Here is a 19,291-nt window from a genome sequence, read left to right as displayed (position 1 = left end):
AGCGCCACTCGGCTCTTAAGGAGGGACCCTGTTTTGTATCCCGAAAAGCAACGACTGCTCCCGGGCGGAGAAGAGGGTTTCCTGGGTCAGTCAGCCCAGGGACACAGGGAATAGCTAGCATGTGTGGGCTGCAGCCGGCCATGCGACGCTGGGGCAGACGGCGTGGGAGGGCGGCTCGACCCTACAGCGGCACCCGGCCCGGGGCTGCGGCCGCCAGCCACGCTGCGATCACAGCAGCCGCCTGACGCGCTGCCTCGCCCGCCGACCCCAGCCTATCCTCCTCGACCTCCGGCCGCGCCCCCGACCGCGTGGGCCCGAGGACGGGGCTCCGCAGAGCAGCGATGCGCCGGCGGAGGGAGGATTCGCTCGCCCCGGGAGGCCCCGTGCCCTACCCCAGCCGGGTGTGTCCTCTCCCTGCCGTGCGGGGTGGGAGGGGCGGCTGCTGGGGCAGCTCCACGCCTGGCGGCGGCGGCGGCGGCGGCGGCCCGACTCCCCTTCAGCGCGGAGGCGCCAGAGCTGGCGCTGTCACATGATGCGGTTCCTGGAAAGTTCCTGGAAAGCAGCCTGTGCAGTCACCAGCGCGGAGAGGCGGGGGGCGCCCCGGGCTAAATACGTGCACGCGGCTCCGCGCCGCCGGGGCGGCCCGAGCCCGCTCCCCTGAGCGGAGGCCTGCGCGGTGGGGGGGGGGGAGAGAGAGGGGCTCCCCGTCCGCCTCCCGCTTCGCCCCGGCGCCCCCTGCTCCGCGCAGCCACAGCCCAGCGAATAAGAGCAACCTGCTTGCCCCCCACCTGAGCCCGCCCGGCGGCCCCCGCCTGGCTTCTTGTCTCCAAGTCCCCTCCCCGCCCCCCCGCCCGGCTACTGACCCAGGGACGCTGGTGAGGCGAAGGTAAGAGCCGGGCTCGGTTCCCCAGGCGCCTTCCTCTGCGGCCGCGCCAGGTGGTGGTGTTGGCGGGGCCGCGTGTTCCTCGACAGCAGCAACAGCGGCGGTGCCCTGGCTGGAGCGAGGCGGCCCCTCCGCTCCCTCCCCGCGCTGCGGACTCGGCCCGTCGGCTAGAGCTGCGCCCCCGGGGCTCCTAGCCAGGTCCGCCGCCCCGGGGGAGAGGCGAGTCTCGGCGCCGAGTGGGGGGCTGCCCCGTCTGCCTGCGGGCGGCTCCTTCCCCGCCTGGGCGCGGGGAGAGGTCGCTCCGGCCCTCGGGAAGTGGGCGCTGGGCTGGGTGCGGGGAAGCGCGGGCTGGGGGGCTCGGCGGTAAATCTCGCTCCCCTCTCCGCTTGCAGGCTGCGGCCGGGCGCCCCGGGCAAGGGGCTGGGGGCATGTCCGAGCGGCGCTGAGAGCCGGGCGCCGCGGGGCTGGAGCGGAGCCTTCCCGGGCGACTTCTGCCTCCCCCCCAAATGACTCTGCGCTCTTCCGAGTCCTCGGATGGTGCGGAGCGGGCCGGGGCCGAGTGGCGGGGTCCCGGGGCTGAGGTGACCGAGAGGGCGGCGGCGGCGGAGCGCCTGGCCGCGGCCATGGAGGAGCTGAGGCGGGCAGGTGAGCGAGCGAGCCGGGGGCACAAGCGCTTTCCCCGGGGAATCGGCCGGGCATATGCATCGCGGCTGAGCCGGGCTACCGCAGGGCTTGGTCCCGGGGCACTTATCTCCCGCCTGGGGAGGCGGAGGTAGCCGCGGCGTGGAGGTGCCTCAACCTATCGCTGCCCCTTGCAGGGCCGGTCTTGCTTCCCCGGGCCCCGGGAGTCTGGCCGGGCGGGCGGCCGGTGGGAGCGTCCCGTATCTCCCCTCAGTGGCAGATAAGCTGCCTGCTAGCCCAAAGGCTGGGTCACATCCCCATCTGGGCGGGGGCTGGCTTCGCTGCCCTCCCCTCCGACTCCGCGGGCAGAGGTGCCGCTTCCTCGGGCTAGCCCCGGCCCGGTCAGCTCTGCGCCAGACAGCGGGGCGCGGGAGACTCGCGAGGAGCCGCCTTGCCCGCGCTCCCTTCCCTCGGGCTGCGGGCGGACTAGCGATTTGTAGCAATTTCATGCTAATCCGCTCGCCCTTGAGTCACCCAGCGCTGCGCGCCCTGCAACCACGTCGCTTTTAACTGCTGGTTTTTTAAAAAAAAAATTGTCTTGCTGTGCTGACTGCTTCTTAGAAACCAGCTCGGGGCGGGGGCTTTGTTTCCTGTCTCTCTATCTTTAGGTAGAGAAGAAGGAAGAGACAAAACCTTAATCCTATAGGCAGCAATGAAGGGGGGAGGAAATAAATCCAGTTGTAGATTACTGGGTTTCTATTTTAAAAATAAATAGAAAACTTTTTTTTTTTTTTTTTTTTAAATCCTCTAACTTCAAGTTGCCTGTTTTGGAAAGATGGTATCTGGTGGAAAAACTACTCTTACAAATTCTCTGTGAGAACCATCTTTTTTTGTTAAAGATAGCTTCACTTTATATATAAAAATTAAGCCTTAATAAAATCATGAAACACTTACATTACATTGTTATCCCAGATGGAATTTGGAATTACTGTCCAGGGAAAAATAAATTGTTAAAAATAGTATCAAACTTGAATTTCCCAAACTCCAGAAGAGTTTAGTTTAGCCCTCTGAAATTCCCATACACTTTTTTTTTAAAAACCTCTTCAGTTATATTTATATCACTCAAATGTGGAAAAGGAAAAATAACTCATCATACAGCTGTAGAAATGTTTGGTTTTTAAAGTGAAGGATACTTGTAGGTCACGGGACAATCAAAGGCATTACAAAATGCAGATTTTTATCTTCATTAGACTGCCAGAATGGAAGCCTTGTCTCTCAACATAGATTTCCTCTTACTTGTACTGTTTTATTTCTAATTAATACAGATATCATTTGACTAATAAGCTAACCAGAATTATTAAAAGTAGGATCATTCTTGACTTTAAGCATTTATGTAGTTTGATATGAACTTATTTGGGATGTTGTACACAGGATGGTATATGATAGTTTCCCCCTATAGTTGTCAGCAAATTTTGAAATCTAATACTTATTCACACAGGAATACACATGGAAATAGTGACCTGACAGGGTCATGATGATACATTGTACAATAAACTAAGTTAAATATTTAATAGACATTTTACGATGCTTGCTTCTTGGCAAGTTATAGTACTTGCTTTTTCTAGTCATAAAGGAAATAAGATACCATAAAAACTTTTTGCAATTTTTGTGTGGAGAAAAAACAACAACAACAACATCTCCCTCTTCTAACAGGGTGGTACTGGGGCAGTATGAATGTTGCTGAAGCCAAAGAGAGATTACAGGATACTCCTGAAGGTACTTTCTTGGTTAGAGACAGCTCCCATTCGGAGTACCTACTGACTATCTCTGTAAAAACATCAGCTGGACCAACCAATCTGCGTATCGAGTATCAAGACGGCAAATTCAGACTGGACTCCATCGTATGTGTCAGATCTCGGCTTAAACAATTTGATAGTGTGGTCCATCTGATTGAATACTATGTTCTTACATGCAAGGATAGAAAAACTGGGCCTGAAACTCCATCAAATGGAACAGTGCATCTTTATTTGAACAAACCTCTATATACTTCAACTCCATCTCTGCAACATCACTGTAGAATAACTATAAACAAATGTACAAATAAGATCTTGGAACTGCCTTTACCAACAAGGTTAAAAGAGTACTTGAAAGAGTATCAATACCAGGTATAAATATCTTTTCTAAATATGTCTCACATAGAGTAACTTTGAATGCAACTATTAAGATCAGCCAAAGAACTGAGTATCCAGCTATATAATTCAGCATAGAATTTATTATTAAAATAGGGTCAGTCGGGGGGGAGCGAGAGGGAAGGTTTGGATTTTAAAATGCCTCCAAATAAGGTTCTGCGCACAGCCTTCCCAAATCATATATTTGATGGGAGTGGAGGGGGTAAGGCTGCAGTCTCTTTAACAAGGTATGTTGGCATCATATTAACTTGTGAGGACTTGAGATCCTGTCCAAACTGTAGTGTTATGTTTGAAGAAAATGGTGTAGAGCACTGTAATGGCCACCATTGGTACATAAAATAGCAAAGATGATATTTGTATTGCAGTAGCTCCCAGAAGCTGTAAATGGGATGAAGACCCTACTCTCATAAGTGTGCGTGTGTGTGTACACACATATATAATTTAGAATGAGGCACAGATGCATGCACACACACACACGTGTGTGTGTGTAACAGTAGGGTAATAGAAATATGTGTTTACATAGGGGAACTGGTCCACTGTTTTTTTGCTCTGTCATCATTTTTATAAACAGGCAAAGGGTTAAGATTATCTTAATGTCTACATTTTTCAAATAGAACAGAGCTTGAACAAGGACTTCCAAGACTCACTATAAGCTAAACCTGTCCAGGTTGAAATGCTGCAAAACAAACTGGGGTTCTTGTTTTTGAGCAAAACTCCTTTATGCTACTGTCCAGACCCAATATCTATTAATCTAAAGAGACTTCAGTCTATATGACAAGAATCCCCCAACTCAGGCTCCAAGGCCCATTTGAAGCATTTTCAGAGTTGTACTTTTTCTTTTTCATTGGGATTTTTTTTTCTTTCTGTATTTGATTTTTCTAGAAGTGCACAAGAGTAGAGCTCTCTGATCCCATCATGCCTTCTTAGTCTAACCACTGGTCTGTTTTCTGGGGAACCCTAATTCTGGAGTACTTTGGGACCAAGGCGTCATGTATGGCATGCTGGACCTGGAGATTGCTGCAAGGCTCTGTCTCCCAGTAGCAAACCAGAACATTTGGCAGCAGCTACCAAAGTCTCCCTCTATTCTGCTATTTACTTGTTGCATGTATATTTTCAGTATTTGCAGATTCACTTGTATTGAAAACACATGACTACACTACAGTTATTGGCTGGAAATTTCAGTTGGGTGGGGGGTGGTTGAGCTCATGCGAGATGATCTTTTAGCTCCAGTGGCTTTTAGTGCTTTCTGTCTCCTCCCTGCTCTTCCCCCACTCACCAGATCCATTGAGATGTGCTACTACTGCCAACAGCAAGCTCTTATGCTTGCTGATAACTAACTGCTGGTGGTGTGGTTTGTTGGGTTTTTTTGTTTTTGGCAAATGTGATATTTAATGGTCATTTGGCTTCAGGGATGCCACAGGGTGGAGGGGAGGTATTGTACTAAGTTGTGGGGGGAGGGGAAGGAGAGACTACACACTCCTAAAGATAGTCCTTACCCTCACAAAGAATCAACCATGTGTTAGAAAAGTGGTTCAAACAAATTAGAGTTGTTTTGGGGAGTAGGGTTGTTAGGAGACAACAGTAAGTTATTGACTTAGTACAATGAATGTGAGTCATGGCTTGCCAGTGACAATGGGCCAGCGGGTGTCTTGTAGGCCTCGCAGCATAGTTAGATGAGTTTTTGTTGGAGGCTTTCCAGTGTATATGGGTCAGCAAAAGAGAAGGTGAAGACTGGGAATGTCAGCCAAGTGAAGGAGACAGTACCTTATTATTCTATCAATCAGCTAGGTAGAGTGGGATTAGAAGTGCTTCTTGGCAGGGCTGGATTAACCTTTTGTGGGCCCAGTGCCAAACATATTTGTGGGCCCCCATGGAGGCAATGGAGCATGGTGCGGGGAGGTCAGTCTCCAGAGCGAGGGGACAGCTAGAGGCAATGGGGCATGCCATGGCGGGGGCGGCCCTACTCTGCCCAGTGTGAGGGCACTATTTACAAACTGGCAGTTGCCAGATGCACAGTGGCCTGCCCAGCCCTATGCTGCCAGCATGCCTCTTCCCCTTGGGGGCAGGCCCATGCCACATCACACAGTCCCCCTGCCCAACACCCCTCCCAACTCCCTATGGCCAGAGCCCCCCCAGACCCACCCACAAATGCACAGTGCCCTGCACAGCACCACCCCTGCCACAGCCCCACTACAACTGCCCAGCACCCTCCCACATGCCCTAACACACACACCTTCCCCACCCCCTCACAGCGCAGCCCCACCCCCAGCTCCCAAGAGACCTACTCCCCCACACCCTGCTTCCTGGCCACACTCACTGGCCTGCTGGGAGGCAACTGTGTCTGCAAGGCTGAGCTGGCAGCGCAGCCAAGGCTGGTCCCAGGGCCAGGAATTGCTCCTTCTCTTCAGGAGAGGTGCGATCAGCCAGGCCAGAGTCTGCCCTTGCCAGGCTCTCTCAAGATGCACTTGCCTAGAGGGGCTTAGCCAAGGCCCCCACATTGTCTTTCTGCTGTGCCCTCTCCCCCCTCCCCTCCTCGGCTGAGACTGGCCAGACGTCTGCACCAGTCCCAGGTGGCTCAGCTCTGGGGAGACAGGAAGGGCCCCACAGGTGGTAGGAAGCAGAGAGGCAGAGGTGCACTGGGGTCCGGCCAGGGGGTGGGGCCAGGGAGCGGAGAGGAACCCTTTGCCACCTGGCAGGCAGGCCAAGAGGAGCAAGTATGGGGGGGAAGCTAGCAGGGTCTTGGGGCGCAGTGCAAGCAGAGCAGGCCAGGGCCCCTTCTGAGCATGGACCTGGCTCCGTGGAGCCACTGGCGCCATTGCAATCCAGAACTGCTTCTTGGTAAAGACAAGCAGCTTGTGCTTAATGTACTGGAGGGACATAGTGGTGGTGGATGTGATGTGCTTTGAAGAAACAGCATTTTGAATAGATGTGAGGGCAAACATCCTCCCTATGAAAGCCTAGGTCAGTGGTTCTCAAACTTTTGTACTGGTGACCCCTTTCACATAGCAAGCCTCTGAGTGTGACACCCTCCACCCCCTTATATATTTAAAGTGTTTTTAATTTATATTTAACACCATTATAAATGCTGGAAGCAAAGCGGGGTTTGGGGTGGAGGCTGACAGCTCACGACCCCCCCCCATGTAAGAATCTTGCGACCCCCTTAGGGATTCCAATTCCCAGTTTGAGAACCCCTGGCCTAGATCTTGTCTACATTACGGACCTTAACACTGGTTCAGCTAGGCTGGTGCAAGTCCCTGGTGTAGACAGTACACTGGTGTGACTTACCACAACTTGAAACCAAGGTTAATTGCACCAGTGCAAGCCCCACTTCATACTCATACAGTACAGCAGGCTGTGGTAAATTGCATAGATGCAAAAATCCCTCATGTAGAGTAGTTCTTCGATTCTAGGGCACAATCATGAGGCAAACTTCTTAAAAAGCAGTGGGAGTAGGGTGGCTTTGTGGATTTTGCTGCAATGCTTAGAATGTTAATCTTTAAACTCATAGCTCTCTCAATTCCAAATCTGACTCTAACTGCTGTAATGTTGCCTTGAATCTGTAGTAAGCTCAAACAGACTGAATCAGCATTGCTAATCCTAAATGCTCAAAATATGAGAATCAGAACACAAATCACGAGATTGCATTAAATCCGGAGTCTTAAAAAAAAAAAAAAAAAAAAAAGTGCTGGGTCTTGTTTGCTTTTTTGAGCATTGAAGTTCCATATTTTCCAGTTCTTCCCTGCAATGGTAAGGGCTAGAAATTTATTATTTTTAATTAATTGAAATCTGAGATTCTCTCAATTGCAGGAGGGTGGAACTTCAAGGAAAAAACCCTCTAAGTATTGAAAGACTCATGATGAAAATTACAAGTTGGCAGTACAAATACCGAGTGTACTAAAACTCCGTACTGAAGTGTGAATTTGGAGGCTCCATCTTTAATTGTTCAATATGAAGGGTTTCAGTGCTGCTTATACCATAGGCAGGGAGAATAAATGGCTCATCTACAAAATGGGTGGATGGGGTGGAAATGTAACCAGGCAGCTGTATCCATCCCGTTAAATTTTAATCTGACCTCTTTAATATTGTAATTTATGTAATATTCTGAGTAAACACTCCCTATAATTACTGTGTAGAAGGTGTGGAGTTGAGAAGGGAAAATAGTGTGGTCTTCCATTCTAATGAGCCAGTCTTTCTTTGCCCACAGCATGGAAGTATAAGAATTAGCCCTTCCTAAATAAAACAGGATGGGCAATGTTCTATTAGTTACCCACCTTGGTCATGGCTCAGACAAACTTCCAGTAGGTAATTTCCCTTACTACAGAAGCTTATACCCAATAGTGGAGTTAAATGAAGCATCTTCCTGTTTCAGCCCAATTAGTTTTATAAGTTTGTTTTGTTTTGCATACGTACAAAAGGATCTATTGATATTATTCCTATTGAAGCCTTCTCAGCATGTGCAGGATTTATCGTTTTCTCCTCCCCTCAAAATATTTGATAGGAAGAGAGCATTTAGAATTGGGTGTCTTTCATGAATAGTCTATTCATGTTTCAAACATGGTTGCCTTTCTATCACTAAAATAAATTCTAGGCATTATACTGATGCAGCCAAAATGCATAAATTAAATGTTTAAAAGGGTTCTCTAATTTGTTTGCGATTTGAAACCCAAATAAGTTTTAAGAAACCTTTTTGTGCAAGAAGAATGGCTTGAACAACATTGTAGAAATTGTGATATATTCTATTGCATAAAAACATTCCTTCAATTTCCAAACCAACAGTATAATTAGAAACCACCTCCATGAGTGAGCTAGCCAGTCCACACAAAGGAAGTGGGTGTGAGAATGCCTGTTATCTTGATCTGAAGATCATGAAAACCACTTCTTCGTGCTGCCCAATATTGTCTGATTGTTTCCCATCTGTTGTCTCTTATATTGTATGGTCATGGGAGCAGGGACTGTTGTCTTGTTCGTTGTTTGTACAGCACCTAGCACAATGGGGTCCTGGGCTGTGACTAGTGTTCCTAGGTACTATAATACTAATAGTGCAGGTGGAGAGTGAGTTTAAAGATCCCCCGGAGGGGCATGCAGGGGAAGAGAAGAAATAACTGAAATCCATATATGGCTTTGCCTATAAGACTGAACTTAAAAGACCAAGCACATGGTAAAAACATGTGGCTGTTGGGTTCTTAGCGGGGCAGAGGGCAAGGACTTAATTGATTAAGAAATACAATAAATACCTAATATGCTGAAGAAGAGACAGTTTACATAGAGTCTACATATTTCCAAAGAGCGCTTTAGAGAGCAATAAGAAACTATCAGACTTATAGGTTTCAGAGTAGCAGCCGTGTTAGTCTGTATTCGCAAAAAAGAAAAGGAGTACTTGTGGCACCTTAGAGACTAACAAATTTATTTGAGCATAAGCTTTCGTGAGCTACAGCTCACTTCATCGGATGCATTTGGTGGATAAGCCTGGCTTATCTTAAGTGATCACTCTCCTTACAGTGTGTATGATAAACCCATTGTTTCATGTTCTCTGTGTGTGTATATATCAAATCTCCCCTCTGTATTTTCCACCAAATGCATCCGATGAAGTGAGCTGTAGCTCACGAAAGCTTATGTTCTAATAAATTTGTTAGTCTCTAAGGTGCCACAAGTACTCCTTTTCTTTTATCAGACTTATAGTGTCTGACTTCAGTGATAAACCATGTGGCTCTTTATTGCAGTCAAAAATCTAAAATAAACCCTATTTAAAAAGGAGAGGGTCTTCTTCTCCCCTGTCCACCCCCCCACACACACACTTGGGACCAACCAAGAATGAATGAATAAATTGAAAAATGCTCCAGAAACTGAATGTTGAGGCAACAGCATTAAGAAAAAAAAATTAAACTACAAGAACAAAAGCTGTGTATTTGTAGAGCCCTGCAAATCTGTAGCTATCTACTTTATACCCACAGACCATGTTTGCAGATACAAAATTTGTTATCGGCGCAGAACTCTATGTAGTTGGGGATGAGAAACAAGCAGAGATTTTATTAGAAAAGATTGGGATGGCTATTATGCAGGAAGTTTTCCGTGTTGACTCTGATACACAGTTAAAATAAGAAAACAACCAAATCAAATGTGTGCCTCTATTTTTCTTTCACTGGCATGGCTTATATAAATGATTATTTTGTTTTGGAGCAAATTGGCTTTCAGCATTAAATAATTGAGGCTTAAATTCTGCCTGCTGCAGAAAAATAAATGTCTGAAATATGCTTCATATAGGACCAGTCCAAAGTCCATAGAAAAATTCCTATTGACTTCAATAGGCTTTAGATCAGGCTCTATAGTCTCTGTGTGAGAAACAGTTGCATGGTATATTGCTTTGTCAGAACCACTGTAAGATCACTTTAATTTTAACACATACAACCACATTTAAATATACATGTTCAGGCCCCAGTCCTACAATCAGATGGAGTCAGTCTTTCATTGAGTTTGATGGGCTTTGGATTTGTTCCATAATTCAGGGTGGGCTTTTCTGTTACCCTTCAGTACTGTATATCACTCATTGCTGAAAAGTTTCCCACGTAATATCTGAATCTCCACAAAACCTCTACTCATTTCTCATCCCATAATACATAGCACAGAGGTTCCACATGTACAGTTCTAACTGTGGGACTGTAGCCATAATTAATGATATAATGGGACAACTTTCCTTCTCCTCCCCAGCAAAGATGGACATAATTAAAATACCATCTTTAGTAAGGAAAAAGTCATGGATCATTATTTCTGAGATTGTTTTGTTTTGTTTATAGAATTCCTTGTTGTTTCACTTTCTTATATGAAAAGCAGTTTTATACAGGACTTAGCCTTTATAAGATACAATCTATGTGTGCTTATATGTAAGGATTGTGAAGGTTTGTATTGTTAATTACATTTTTGTTAATTGTTTTAACTCAGTTATACTTTAATAATACCTGCCATGAATTTAAGCTACAGTGGTGGTAATGTCTTTATATGGGTATGCTTTGGTGGGGAGAAATGAAAATAAGAAACCAAGCATCATATGTGACTTCATTACACAAGCAATAGCAACAGAATGCCTGTCTGAGGGAAATTAGTTGAAGTACTTCAGAGGGACATTATCTGTAAAGAAAGTTGCTTGCGTTAAGATCAGTGTTTTGAAGACATTCATCTGCTCTCTCTTTGCTCCCTGATTGTCTCCGACAACATAATGAATCCACAGCAACGTCAAAGAAAACAGTAGTTTCACTACAACCAGGGAATAAATAGAGTAGTAGAGAATTGGAGGAGCCTGGTTTGTTTTAAAATGGATCCTGTAGAAAATGACAAGTCTCTGAATACACTACTTTGCAAAACTTTCTATGAGTCATGAATGTCCTCTTAAAATGTACCCTGAAAGTTTTAGCCTTTTAAAAATGTAACGTATATTGATTTGGCCATTTCAAAGTTGGGATAAGAAATATAAGCTTACCAAAATAAGGTACTTAATTTCTTCCTTTTAAATAGTAAAACCAGGTTTCTAATCTTCCCTGTATTTAAAATGCCAGGCAACTACTTTTATGTTTGATATGTTGTAATTTGTAAATAAAATAGGGCTGAAATTTTATTTCAAACCCAACCTGACTCTTAATTTTCTTTCCCTTATTGGTCAAAGTCAGATGTTTAGGGTTAGTTTGTATATGTGGTTCAATATGTCTGATTCACACACTATTAAAATAATTGCTTTTCATTTTAATTTTTTTCTGTAAGCCTGAAACATTAAACATTGAGATTTTTCAATATTTCGTCCATAAAGGTACTTTTAAAATTCAACTTGTAGATTCACTGCATAAAGAACATTAAAAAATGAAATACATTATGTATGTACTTTAAACAATGAACTAAACATTGCTTAGGTGGAAAATATCTATTGGACTTTGCAAATATCTGTTGCAAATGTTTATTGCCATGCATTCGAGGGATTTCTTCCTGTAAGGAATATGCTATATGAACACTTGAAGGTTGTTCTGCTCTTAGAGCTACACAATATCTTTTTTTTGGCCATAGATTATCCATACCAGATTAAATATAATTAAGAAAAATTACTTCCAGTACTGTTCATCAAAAGTTACATTTTTGTAGAAATTATTTTAAATTAGGTATTATATGAACAGTTCAAGCTTTATTCATGGCTTCCAAGGCCAAAAGTGACCACTGTGATCATCTGGCCTGACTTCCTGTATAACACAGATTATAGAATTTCCCTAGAGCATATCTTTTAGAGAAACATCCAATCCTAATTTAAAAATTATCAATGCTGGAGAATCCACCATGACCCTTGGTAACTGTTCCAATTATTAATTACTTGCACTGTTAAAAACGTATGCATAATTTCCAGTCTGAATTTGTCTTTGTTCAACTTCTAGCCATTGGATTGTGTTTATACCTTTCTCTGCTAGATTGAAGAGCCCATTATTATATATTTTTTCTGTGTTAGGTACTAATCAAATCACCCCTTAACTCTCTGTTATACTAAATAGATTGAGCTCCTTAAGTCTATCACTATCAGGCATGTTTCCTAATCCTTTTAACTATTCTTGTAGGCCTGCTCTGAATCCCCTCCAATTTATCAACATCCTTGAATTGTGGATAGCAGAACTGGACACAGTATTCTAGCAGCAGTCCAAATACAGAGTTAAAATAATCTCTCTTATACCTACTCAAGGTTACTCTGTTTGTGCACCCCAGGATTACATTAGTCCATTATTTTACACTGGGAGCTCTTGTTCAGCTGACTAGCCATTACAATCCTCAAATCTTTTTCAGAGTCACTGCTTTCTAGTATAGAGTCCCCCATTCTGTAAGCATGACTACATTCTTTGTTTCTAGATGTGTATGTTTACATTTAGACATATTAAAATGCATATTGTTTGCTTGCGCCCAGTTTACCAGGCTTTCAAATCACTTGGTATCAGTGACTTGTCTTCTTTATTTACCACTCCCCCAATTTTTGTCTTCTGCAAATTTTTATGTTTCCAGCCAGGTCACTAATAAAATGCTAATGCGCCTAGGGCCAAGAACTGATCCTTGCAGAATTCCTCTAGAAACTCACCTGTTCAATGATGATTCCCCATTTACATTTTGAGACCTGTGTGCCATGTTAATTTTATATATATATTTTTTTAATCAAAATGTCATGCAGTACTGAGTCAAATGCCTTACAGAAGTCTAAGTATGGTAGATCAACACAACTATCTTTATCAACGAAATTTGTAATCTCAAATAATTTTTTTTTAAGATATATTTTATCAGCTTAGTCTGTCAGGTTCTATTTTCCACAAACCCATGTTGATTGACAGTTAATTATAAAACTTAAACCATCTATTGTCCTTAACTCTCCTGACTATAGCTTTCTTGTGTCCCTTTGCCTCCCTTATCTACTTTCTACAATTACTAGTTTGGTTTATTTTCCTTACTGTCAACTTCCCCTTTCTTCCATATTACTATTCTTTATAGCTGCCTTCACTTCCCTTTTAGCCCAAAGTGGTTTTTTAACAGCCATCTTCCTCGATTGTGGCTTTGGGGGCATCTAGAGAAGATTTCTTAAACAATTCCTAATTATTATTTACATTTTTCTGATTTGTTCTTCCTCCCAGCTGATTTTTGGCTCAGAATCGTTTTCAGCTTTGTGAATTCAGTCCTGTTAAAGGATGTGTGTGTGTGCGCGCGCGCACACACTTTTTTATTTTATATATAAAAATCACTGGTCTGAACTTTCTGTTTGTACATTAAAAATGTCATGATCAATTTGTACCTAAGGTACCATTAATTTTTATATATCACGAAGACATCCAACACATTTTGAGTTAGGAAACTAATCTAAATGTTAGAAATTCCAAGGATTTTTTTTTTTTTTAATGGCTGCATGAGATTTCAAGCCTATATCACTCAAATTGGAGTCCTCCATGATTATACAGCTTTTTGCTATGGAGCAGAATCTCAGGCCTGGTCTATACTACAAACGTAGGTTGACATAACCTGCGTTAAGTTGACCTGCGTCTGACCAGAAAGCCTTGCATAACTTGAGTTTTGTGTAAGTCGGAAATGTATACCCGAATGTTACGCCAATAAAACTCCTCCTATTTCTAGCTGATGGAACTTTTTCCGTAAGTGCGAATTTGTGTCAGTCGGGTCTTGTGTAACCTGGGGAGCGTCTGTATGTGTCTACGCTACCAAGTCCCTTCCACCGACTTAAGTGGCCTGTAAAGTCGACTTCCGTACTCCACCTCTGCAAGAGGCATAGTGCCTGATTTGACATCCATGGGTCAACATGGGGATAGTGTAGACACTGCGTTGTGCAATTTGAATGAATTAGCCTCCAGGAGGTGTCCCACAATGCTCTGCTGTAAGCACTCTCCAGAGTGGTTAACTCTACTGCATGTGAGCCAGGTACGCAGGAAATGGTTGCTCTCTGTTAAAGCCCCGGAAACTTTGGAATATTCAGTTCCTGTTTGATCAGTATGGAGAGCTCGCCAGCACAGCTGATCATGGAGACTCAAGGCTGCAAACCCACTCCAGCATGGAGGACACAGGAGGTGGTGGATCTTATTGTTTGGGAGGGTGGGGGAGAAGAGTCTGAGTAGGCAGAGTTCCGATCCAGCAGAAGAAATGCTGACATGTATGCCAAGATTGCACAGGGCTTGGGGGAGAAGGACTATACTAGGGACATGCAGCAGTGCTGTGTGAAAATAAAGGAGCTTTGGCAAGCATACGAGAAGACAAGGGAGGCGCACAGTTATTTTGGTTCTGCCACTTTTATGACCCCTCCATTCCCCCAGAACGCTCCATAGATACCTCCCAGGGGTTCTTCCCTACAGCCATGCCACTTTTATGAGAAGCTGCATGAAATTCTCAGCGTGGTTTTTTTTTTTTTTTTTTAATGTGTGGTCACTTGTAAAGTCTGGTATTTTGATCTCTAGTAATCCATGTTTAAAGAAAATAATAGCATTATCAGAGTGGGAGGCTGAGCAGTTTGCTTCCCACAGATTTTGACAGGCCACCATAATCTAGATATTTTAGCCAAAGGAAGTCCATGCAGTCCTGAAGTGTTGCTTCTGCATTCTTGCCCTAACTACAGGGGAAACACAGAGATAATCAACTTCCAATGTCTATTGCTGCTGATGAACTTAAACAGCCAGAACTACATTTACTGTTTCCAGTTATTGCTTTATATTTAAAGAAAACACCAAGACAATCACGTGCCTTAAATGGATTAACCACATGATCATCTTGATGTTGCTCTCATCGTTTCCTGCCCCATCTCCTCCTGATTGTCATTCTAACTCGTTGCTTCATGTCTACACTTACTTTGGCCAGGAGGGATCTATGAAAGGACTTCGGCATTGCATCACTGAACGTTGCAGCATCTAACTTTTAGGCACCTAGAAAAGCACACGAACAACACTGTGATCCAGAAAGCTGAGTTAGACACCAGCCTCCCTATATAGTGTTTGAGGAGAGACAGGTGCCTAAGAATGTGATCCACAAAAGGCAACACACTAGGTGCAGAGTCACCGAAAGTAGCCAATGGGAGATGCCAAGGAAAGGTGATAGGTGCTGGGGGACTGGACCCAGGGTCTCCCACATCGCAGGTGGGTGCTCTAACCAGGGGATTATAGTCATTCTCTCTTGCTTGCTCTCTCTCAGGCCCAATAACTGTTCCACTGTGGATACTTACTTAAATGGTCTTTGGACCAGAGAGAGAGAAAGAAACCACTCCAGTGGTTAGGGCAGCCATCTGGGAGGTAGGAGACCCCTGGCTCCAGTCCCCCAGTTCCTATCACTTTCACTAGTTAACCACCAGGGAGCAGCTTCAACAGGAGAGACTGAGGGAGTCCCATAGCACGGAGTGCCTGAGATGTGGGAGAAGCCTGTTTAAATCCTTTCTCCCCTCTGATAGAAAGGGGAGAAAGTGAATCTAGGTCATCCACATCCCAGGTGAATATGCTAATCATGGGGCTAAACTTATAAGCTGGGCCTCATCACTACCTCCAGCCATTTGGAATGGCATCTGATCCCATTGGAGTATTCAAAGGCTACCTACTGGATCAGGCCCCATGCATGACTATGAATGCCTATCTTCCCAAAGTCTGTGATTTGCCCTGGGGCTTAGGTGTGACATACCTAGAGGGAGGCAGCAGCACTTGTGCCCAGAGGCAGAAACAATCACTTATGGCACTTCTACCCTGAAAACTGAGGTGCTGAATGAGTTAAGGCACCTACAGAGTTTGGTTGGGGTTTTGTGGATTGCAGTGGAACCTAAAACTGGGACTTAAGCATGTAAGTACCTTTGTGGATTTGGGCCTAAGCTCTTTGGGTCAAAGACAACGGGTAAATTCTGGCATGACTAAAATCAGTCAGCTTTGCTATTGACTTCAGTGGGGTCAGGATTTTACTCTATGAATTTCTCTCTCTTCTGTGAAGTGCCTGTGACGCTTCTGGGCACTATACAATAAATCAAAGTAACAGTTTGTGTCATGTTAAGGAAGGCACAGGTCCAGTCAGATGTTCATTTTTTTAAAATTTTCAAATGTATGCACATTAAGTACAATTGTCAGGCTTCCGGAGATGTGACATTCCAGGTCTCAGTGTTTGGTCACCCCAGGCCTGGATAATATGATTCCTTATATTCTGTATACATCTGAGAGAAACAACCAGGCCACCAGAAAAGTGGAAAATTGTGAAGGGAGGCTTTCAGAAACCACATGACTGCTCTGAAGAGTGACTGTATAAATGGATCCTGAGGTTCCTTGTTTATTGTCGTCCATGATTCCATGTCAGTTTTGCTCTGTTTACAAATACTGGATTTCCTCACTGCCAGCCCTACAAACTCTCCCTGGTGTTTGAAAGACTGACAAACATCTCAGTTGCACTTTAGGTACAATTATAATATACCTCTTTCGGGTCACTGGTGTTGCTGCTCAAGAAGGAAGAACTTGTCCATTTGTGTGATTGTCTACCTCAATAAAATACACTAATGTGTAAATGATATATTGGTACACCAGTTTGAGTCAAGTAGTAATGATTTAATCTGAATGTCTAGTCCTGAAAAACTGACAAATCTGTAGATGTATGTAAGGTAAAATCGTTCAGTCACATTTACGGAAGTGTTAGAGTAAGATGCTATTTAGCCATTATTTTAAAATAATTTAAATGCCTCACATTGAAATCATCCCAGAAAATGGGTGTGCCAATTTTTTGGGGGCTGACTACTTTCAAATATTCTTTTAGATTTGCTAATAGACTGCCTCTCCAGAAATGCTACGTAAGTGATAGTATATATACTGATAAAATATATTGTAACTCTTTTAAAACGCTTCTCAAATCCCGTATACCTTGAACCTTGCCTTTTAGGTTGTAATGTGTCCTGGGCCCACATAAAGTATTAACTTTGCTGTAAGCCATACATCAGTGAAAAAAAATTGAAGGAAAAGAGGTATGGAGGTTTGTTTGTTGGGTTTTTTTTTTAGTCAGACTCAACTTGATAATGCAAAATACACCTAGCATATGCAGTAGATTAGCTCTAACCAATAATACTTTGGTTTATATACTCTTAGCTTTGTCGCAGATATTTCTGGAGTACAGTCCCCAACAAATAGCTGAGAAAAGTTTCCATAAACAACTTCAAATATGCTTAATTGTCTGAGTGATTTAAACTGTACGTACAAATTAGATTTGCATAACAAGGTGGCAAAATTTTCAGGAGCAGCCGCAGCAGCTGCTATTTTTGTTTCTTAAAGGAGAGTCCTCAGCACTCAGAGCAGCTGGTAGCAGACTCACTCACTGTGACTGCCTACATCTTCAAGGCAACGCATTCTGGTAATATAGCCGCTCTTTTCTTTAATCCCTATTGCAGTCCCCAGATACAATATGTGCTGCAAACTGAGTTTAAAAAATAAATTAAGTTATAAAAAGCAAGCATCTGTCATCACTCAAGCACACATGATGTCTGACACTTATCCTCACTCAGAAGAAAATATTTTGATGATATGTGACAAGAAATTACATTAAATCACACTATTGGATCTATGGATCATAGGCTCCTGTTGTTTAAGTATTACGTTTTCAACTATCTAGATAAAATAGACTCTTGAGAAAGAGATGTTCATATTTAATAAGATACTATTAATAGCAATAAACAAGTATTGGTTTGTATATGGCATCTGAAGTACAGTACATACAATGTAAAAATACCAGTGTTTTTGCTGAGATGGGTCCTAGTTTACCAATATTTCTCTTATATGGGAAAGTTTTTTTCATTTGTTTTAAGTTTTATGCAGCTGTTTAAATGAGGTTCGAAGTAGGTAACTGTGTATAATACTGTATACATTACAGCTCTGGGTGTGGTACTTTCATGTGGCTGAGCACACACTTACGATGGAAGTCAATGCCTCCACTGAATAATGAGTCCAAATGCTTGTTACAACAAGCCCAACAGATTTCAGGTAAGTAGATTTAAAAGAAAGCAGGAATAAAAAGATCCATTAGGACTAAATATTGTTCTTAATCATTTAGAGAAACTCATGAGTGATTGACCCAAAAAAAAACAAAACCCATGAACCTAGGCCCAATCCTGTGTACTTCGGAGCACCTTCAATTCCCATTAAAGTCCACAGAAGTTGGGCAAGTGCAGCACTTCTCAGGATCAAACCCAAAGTGTATTACAGTGATAGTTCACAAAAATATAAATTGGATAGTACAACTAACCTACTGCCCCATGTTCAAATATGAAACACACAGAATCATTCAGTTGCACGGGGGGAAGAATGCAATAAATACTACTACTAGTGGTCCTATTTTTTAACACTTTGAGAGTTTTACATCTCCAAAGAATTATGTAAACCATACATAATATGACGATCAGAAGACAGGAAATTACATACAGCCTTCTAATTAGGAAACAAGCAAGTAGCAAGCTTTTTTGAAAGTTTATTCCCTCGTGTGCTATTATGAGATCATATTTATCAAAGTTATGTAGCATGTAGATATGGAATCCTTTGAGGAATCTTTGTTACTGATTTTTTCCAGATAATATATATCAGGCTTAACACAATATATTGCTTTCTGCTTCCAAAAGAGGAGTTTATAAATGAAGATATATTCTGGATACAAGTTCAGTTTCAACAAAAATTCACTTCTCATATATAAGCTCCCCACTAAAATCAGTTTGAAGTTTTGAGTGGGTTTCTGTACTATTGAAACTAGTCACCGTTTTTGTTAAATGTGGCTCTAGGCAAGGAGGGTGATATCTTGTACTGGACCGATATCTTGTACTGAACCAACTTCTGTTGGTCCAAAGAAGAGCTCTGGGTAAGCTCATCCTCTCATCAACAGAAGTTGGTGCAATAAAATATATTCCCTCACCTACCTTGTGTGACGGGGCAAGGCAAGATGGCTATGGAAGAATAGTCCTTTTGGGATCTGGGAAGTGGGTGGGCGAAGCCTAGAAGGGGATCCACAGGACCTAGATTCCAATTAATTTCGGGGGACAACTAATGAAATAACGGGACAGGAGTGTGTTCAGAAAGTCAAACAAAGGGAACTGGACGGGGACATCGAG

General features: G+C 43.6%; 1 protein-coding gene across 2 annotated transcripts; it reads left to right on the top strand.

Moving 5' to 3' along the window:
* The first annotated feature begins 420 nt into the window (after positions 1-420).
* Positions 421-18,261, top strand: SOCS2 (suppressor of cytokine signaling 2). Of its 2 annotated transcripts, none has more exons than XM_043492307.1 (4): positions 421-886; positions 1,276-1,528; positions 3,218-3,669; positions 18,067-18,261. In XM_043492307.1, exons 2-4 carry the CDS (start codon positions 1,390-1,392, stop codon positions 18,133-18,135), a joined length of 660 nt encoding a protein of 219 aa, XP_043348242.1. In that variant the 5' UTR covers positions 421-886; positions 1,276-1,389; the 3' UTR covers positions 18,136-18,261. The 2 variants fall into 2 exon arrangements, 1 of the variants encoding a protein (XP_043348242.1); XR_006274227.1 differs by lacking the exon at positions 18,067-18,261 and adding an exon at positions 9,373-11,472 and having other exon boundaries at positions 423-886; positions 3,218-9,017.
* Positions 18,262-19,291: the final 1,030 nt, after the last annotated feature.

Source organism: Dermochelys coriacea, chromosome 1 (assembly GCF_009764565.3).
Source record: "Dermochelys coriacea isolate rDerCor1 chromosome 1, rDerCor1.pri.v4, whole genome shotgun sequence".
NCBI lineage: Eukaryota > Metazoa > Chordata > Testudines > Dermochelyidae > Dermochelys > Dermochelys coriacea.
This window is presented reverse-complemented; position numbering and strand designations above follow the sequence as displayed.

Bases quoted from the DNA above. Each gene is read 5' to 3' on its own strand.
- SOCS2 (XM_043492307.1), top strand. From the start codon at position 1,390: ATGACTCTGCGCTCTTCCGAGTCCTCGGATGGTGCGGAGCGGGCCGGG. The intron at 1,529-3,217 runs GTGAGCGAGCGA...CTCTTCTAACAG, and splicing joins GGAGGAGCTGAGGCGGGCAG to GGTGGTACTGGGGCAGTATG. The intron at 3,670-18,066 runs GTATAAATATCT...TATACATTACAG, and splicing joins TGAAAGAGTATCAATACCAG to CTCTGGGTGTGGTACTTTCA.